This window comes from Lipotes vexillifer, unplaced genomic scaffold (genome assembly GCF_000442215.2).
Source record: "Lipotes vexillifer unplaced genomic scaffold, Lipotes_vexillifer_v1.1 scaffold629, whole genome shotgun sequence".
NCBI classification, from domain to species: domain Eukaryota; kingdom Metazoa; phylum Chordata; class Mammalia; order Artiodactyla; family Lipotidae; genus Lipotes; species Lipotes vexillifer.
In genome coordinates, this window is record NW_006774188.1 from 476045 (window position 1) to 482004 (window position 5960).

Sequence of the window (5960 nt, forward strand, 5' to 3'; positions counted from 1 at the left end):
ATGAGAAACAGGAATGACAAGGAGGAGATAGATTTCAAAGATGTTTAAGAGGTAGAAAGGATAGGAGTTAATGGCTGACTTGGTGGCTTTGCCATGTGACTTGCTTGGGCCAACAAGATGTTAGTGGGTGTGACTTAACAACTTAACTAGTATTGAGAAGCACCGGTGCAGTTGTGTTGCTCGCTCTTGGGCCTCCGCCCTTGCCATGAGAAGACCTTGCCAGGGCTAGTCCCCTAGGCCCAGAAGAAGGACAAGTGGCAAGTGGAGCGGAGCCATCCCAGCCAAGCATAGGACAGAGCCCCCAGATGACTCACAGCCTGTGACTGAGGCCAGCCAAGATCTGCCAACCCATAGGCACGTGAGTTGTAATAATAAATGAGAGTTTATTTAAGCCATTGAGTTTGGGGATGATTTGTTATGTAGCAATTGCTGAGTGATAGGAATGTCTTCATTCTTTTTTAAAAAATATATATATTTATTTATTGGCTGCGCTGGGTCTCAGTTGTGACACTCACAGCATCTTTCGTTGCGGTGCATGGGCTCTTTGTTGCGCATATGGGCTTAGTTGCCCGACCAGGGATCGAACCAGTGTCCCCTGCACAGCAAGACTGACTCAACCACTGGACCACCAGGGAAGTCCCAAGAATGTCTTCACTCTTGAACTGAATGCTTACTGTGTGCGAGGCACTATTCTAGGCACCTGGGGATGCAGTGCTGAATCAAAGTCCTTACTTTCAGGGAATTCAGGTTAAAAGGGGGAAGTGGCAGAGGAAGCAAGAATGACCTCTCTCTGCTAAGTGGGTGCATGGTGGTACCATTAATCAAGATGGGGGTCAGGGCTTCCCTGGTGGCGCAGTGGTTGAGAATCTGCCTGCTAATGCAGGGGACACGGGTTCGAGCCCTGGTCTGGGAGGATCCCACATGCTGCGGAGCAACTAGGCCCATGAGCCACAACTACTGAGCCTGCGCGTCTGGAGCCTGTGCTCCGCAGCAAGAGAGGCTGCGATAGTGAGAGGCCCGCACACCACGATGAAGAGTGGCCCCCACTTGCCACAACTAGAGAAAGCCCTCGCACAGAAACAAAGACCCAACACAGCAAAAATAAATTAATTAATTAATAAACTCCTACCTCCAACATCTTTAAAAAAAAAATAACACACACAGCCCAGGCTTTACCTCCTTTGTGAAGGCAACATTTAAAAAAAAAAGATGGGGGGGGGTCATGCGATCCCTGAGGTGGACCTGGGTGACCTGGCCTGAGGCGGCACCTCCAGCGGGAGGCCCTCCGTACTCGCCTCGCAGCAAGGGAAGGTGACCAGCCCTTCTGCTGGACAGAGGACAAGCGGTCCCCTCCCGGCCACAGGTGTGGGACAAGACGCGCTGACAGTCGGGTACCAGTAGGGACGGGAAAGCTGCTGGGGCTGGAACTGCCTTCCCCCTTCACCCTCCCGGGCCCTGAGGGGCTGCTGTTCGGTGCCATGGCCGGAGCAGCGAGGGGAGCTCGAGCCTGAGGCCAGAGGCCTGGGCTCCTATCACCGGCCGGTCCTCCCACACTCTCTGTGTCGAGTTGTGTGCTGGGTGCTCCTTTAATTGCATAATTTAAAAAGAAAAAAGAAGCTAAGAGTGGACCAAAACGTTGCACAAAGTGTTCTAATTTCCAAAAAATAAAAGAGAAAAAAAGATGGGGGTCATAGGAGATATTGGGAGGGAAGATAATGAGTTTGATTTGGGAAAGGAGTATGAGGTGCCTAAGCGACACTTAGGTGGAGGTGTTCGGGAAGGAGTGGGGTAAATAGGTGTAGAACACAGGAAAGCTGTTTGGCTGGGGACTGAAAGTCATCAACAGTGAAACAAAATCATCTGTACCAAAGAGAGACAGAGTACATGCTGTGGATATTCAGGGGAGGAAGAAAGGATTTGTGGTTGGGAGGATGAAAAAGATTTTGTTCTGAAGGTAACCTGTAAGCTGGGTTTGTACTTGTGGAGGCAAGAGGAGAAAGGCACATAAAACACAATAGATGGGATGGTGGTAAGACGCGGAGAGGCTGGACTGTGAGAATTAGGCTGAAAAAGTAGATTGGAGTGAGATCAGAGAGAGTCTTGAATGCCAGGCCAAGGACACTGCAGCGTTTCATTAGAAAATGGGGAACCATTGAATGTTTTTGAGCAGGGGAGTGACATTAGGCACGCATGTCTAGGAGATGGCTGAAGTATGATGAGTTTTGAAGTCAAAATCAAAAGGTACGGATTCTAGTCTCACCTCTTCCATTCAGTGGCCCTGGGATATGGGGCAAATGACTTCTCTCTGAGCTTCGACTACCTCTCTTAGAGAATGGAAGTCAAACTACCTGCCCTTCACACGAGTCTTAATTTAGTAAGAACCAATGACAAAATGTGAATTAAAGTGATTGGAAGACCACCAATCAATGTGCATGGGTAGGCAGTATTGTGACTAGGTCTGCTTTAGCTGAAACGTAAGGCTGGGATTCCCAGACAGGTGGGCAGCCTGCAAACGTCATCTTGTTAACCTCTGTCCCTTCTGCCACCTCGGAGAGAGGACTGCCAGAGGTGTCAGCCTGGAGTCCACTGGCAGCTGGGGTTCATGTTCTCCTGCTCTGCCTGCCCGTTCTTGGTATAACCCTGGACTCTCCCACCCCACCCTCCACATAAATGACGTGTCATTTAGAGAACGCCTGCTCAGGGGAGGACTGTACCAAGGCCACAGAACAGAGGACCGGGAGACAGCTGCTGCCATCAAGGAGTACACAGGCTGGTTGGATAGTAACTAGGGGTGGCATTGAGTAAAGGGTCAAATGAGTGGTCCACACAGTCACTGGTGGAGGGCCAGGCCAGTCTTCGGAGAAGCATGATGGGGCCTTGAAGGCCAGTGGGGTTTAAAAGAGAGGATCGGAAGGGAATGAGAAGTAAAGGGGAGGACTCTCTCCTCTGTCAGCCCACTGGTTTCCTCTCAATATCGAAACTAAACACCAAAACCCCACTTAATGGAGCAGTTGTTAAAAACAAATGCGACCACAATAAGCAACCACTTCACACCCATTAGAACGGCCATCATCACGAAACCAGAAAACAAGTGCTGGCAAGGATATGGAGAAATTGGAACCCTTGTGCATTGCTGGTGCGAATGTAATACGGTACAGCTGCTGTGGAAAAGAGCAAGGCCGCTCCTCAGAGAATAAAAACAGAATTACCACATGATCCAGCAATTCCACTTCTGGGTAAACACCCCAAAGAACTGAAAGCAGGGACTCGAACAGATATTTGTACACCCATGTTCAGAGCAGCATTATTCACAATAGCCAAAAGGTGGAAACACCCATTCATGGATGAATTGATACACAAAATATATCTAGGTAGATCACAATAGAATATTATTTAGCCTTAAAAAGGGAAGAAAATTCTGACACATGCTACAGCATGAAGACGTTAGGCTCAGTGACATAAGCCAGTCACAACAGGACAAATACTGCATGACTCCACTTAAACGAGACACCTAGAGTTGTCAAGTTCATAGAGACAAAGTAGAATAGTGGTTGCCACGGGCTGGAGAGGGGGTGGGGAGATAGACAGTGTTTAATGAGTTCGGAGTTTCAGTTTGGGATGATGAAAACATTTTGGAGATGGATGGTGGTGATGGCTGCACAACAATGAGAATGTACTTAATATCACTTCAGTGTATACTTTAAAACAGTTAAAATGGTAACTTTTATGTTATGTATATGTTCACATACACACACATAAAAGACACATGTGACGGGGCTGCTTAGAAAGAGCTCACCTGAGGTATGAGTGATGTGGAACTCACCTGAGTTTGAGAAGAAGTGGGGGAAGAGATGGGGACCCCAGTGGATGGGCCTAGTGAAAAATTAGCAAGCAGCCTGGAAATGGGGGTACTCTTCCACTGACTACCAGTCAGCCTAAGAAGTTATTATAGGGTGTGTAGTAGACACCTCTCTCCAAGTAGCACTTGAGTAGCGTTTCTCAGAGGAAGCCAGTGGGGCTGTTTGCTTTCCTCCTTTTATTTCTCATGCCTACCTGGCTCAGGTAAGGAATATGAAATAAAGTAATGAACATGGAATAGGGTTAGGAGTATGATGAGTAACTAAAAGAGAAAGGTAGAGGCAGGTTTGAAATGCCCTCCGGCCTGGTCACTCCAGAGACTTGAGGTGGGCAAGTCTGTGGGCCTCCTGCCTCACTTGTGTCTCCTTTGCGTCCCTAACAGCCAGCCCCAGTCAGCGCCATGGCTTCCGCCGAGCCCCTGACGGCGCTGTCCCGCTGGTACCTGTACGCCATCCATGGCTACTTCTGCGAGGTGATGTTCACGGCGGCCTGGGAATTCGTGGTGAACTTTAACTGGAAGTTCCCGGGGGTCACGAGCGTGTGGGCGCTCTTCATCTACGGCACGTCCATCCTCATCGTGGAGCGCATGTACCTGCGCCTGCGCGGCCGCTGCCCGCTGCTGGTGCGCTGCCTCATCTACACGCTCTGGACCTACCTGTGGGAGTTCACCACCGGCTTCATCCTGCGCCAGTTCAACGCCTGCCCCTGGGACTACTCCCAGTTCGACTTTGACTTCATGGGCCTCATCACCCTGGAGTACGCCGTGCCCTGGTTCTGCGGGGCCCTCATCATGGAGCAGTTCATCATTCGCAACACCCTCCGCCTCCGCTTTGACAAGAACGCCGAGCCCGGGGAGCCCAGCGGCCCCCTGGCCCTGGCCAACGGCCACATCAAGACTGACTGAGCTGGGGGAGGGGGGTGGGCTGGGAGGCTCTCATGGATCCTGTGGACAAGGGTACCAAGCTGGTAGGGTTGCCCCCTGTGTACAGCACAAGCCCTGCCCCGTAGGGCACACGGAGCCCCCCCACCACCGTGCCCCCGGCGCCACCGTGGGCGGGCGTTGGGGGCGTGGTCAGGCCTTGGGGGCGGGGGCGCTTCGGGTAGGGTCCGTGGATCTCAGCCCAGCTCAGGGGCGGGAGGCCTGTGGCTCCCAGGGACGGGACTACGTGGGTGACTTTGGAAGCAGCAGGCCCTGTCCTGACTAAGGGACATTGAGAATGGAGCAGAAGGTGGGAGGCAAAGCCTGAGGAGGCTTTGGGCTGCTGCGGCGGCCACCTGCCTCCCTCTCACCTGGTTTAATTGGGCTTCGGCTGGTTCCATTAGGCAATATTCAGGTGCTTGCTTGCAACCAATACCTCCCCCAGGGGCCTGCTGAGCTGCAGCCTAAGAAGAGACTGGGCAGCCAGCAGGCTGCTGGGCAGGAGTGCTGGTCTGCAAGGGCTGGGAGGTCTTCCCTTGGCTCCTTTCCCCTTCCCCAGGGTCCCACGCTGATCCCTTGGCCTTCGGGGGCTCCCCCCGCCCCCTGGTGCTGGATTCCCACCAACCTTGGGCTTTTGGAGGTTTCAATCCCTGTGTGTTCGGCAGCATTTACCCCTTTTCTCTTATTTTCAAAGCCTTTACCACTAGCAGCCCCTTTATCCATGTAAGCACCCCACCTGCCCCACCCACAACTCCCTAGGCAACACAGCAGCTGCCAGAGATAGAGCCCTGAGCAGACCCCTCCCACCCTCTTGCAGCCTTCCCTCCACTATTGTCGATGGCCCGATTCCTGAGAAGTCCCCCCTTATGACTCCCCACCCCCGCCCCCCGGTCTGGGGGGTTGTGGCAGGGCCCCTGGTGCTCACCTCCTTGCAGTGGCTAAAAACTAATGATACCCCCAACGCACAGTCAGGCCATCTTGGGCCCCATGGATCCACGATGGGGACCTAGAGACAAATCAGTGTGAAGGGGGGAAGTTGGGCAGTAAAGGTACCTGACTGGTTTATTTTCAAACCAGCCGGGGCAGTCTAGCTTTCTGGGTGGTGGAGGAGCAGGTATGCAGTGGTGGAGAGTCATGGAGACTGAGGGAGGGAGAAAGAGAGAGCCTTTCAGCTTTGGGAGGG

At 52.4% G+C, this 5960-nt stretch overlaps 1 protein-coding gene across 2 annotated transcripts in view; it reads left to right on the top strand.

The window, feature by feature from the left end:
• Positions 1-4950, top strand: part of TMEM229B (transmembrane protein 229B) — a 37105-nt gene extending 32155 nt beyond the window's left edge. The window contains exon 3 of one of the 2 annotated variants that reach the window (XM_007449012.1): positions 4245-4935. In XM_007449012.1, coding sequence (XP_007449074.1) covers positions 4245-4762 — 518 coding nt within the window. In that variant the 3' untranslated portion in view covers positions 4763-4935. Of the gene's footprint in view, positions 1-4240 lie in introns of both variants that reach the window. The other variant, XM_007449013.1, reaches the window with a different exon arrangement.
• The last annotated feature ends 1010 nt before the right edge of the window (positions 4951-5960 follow it).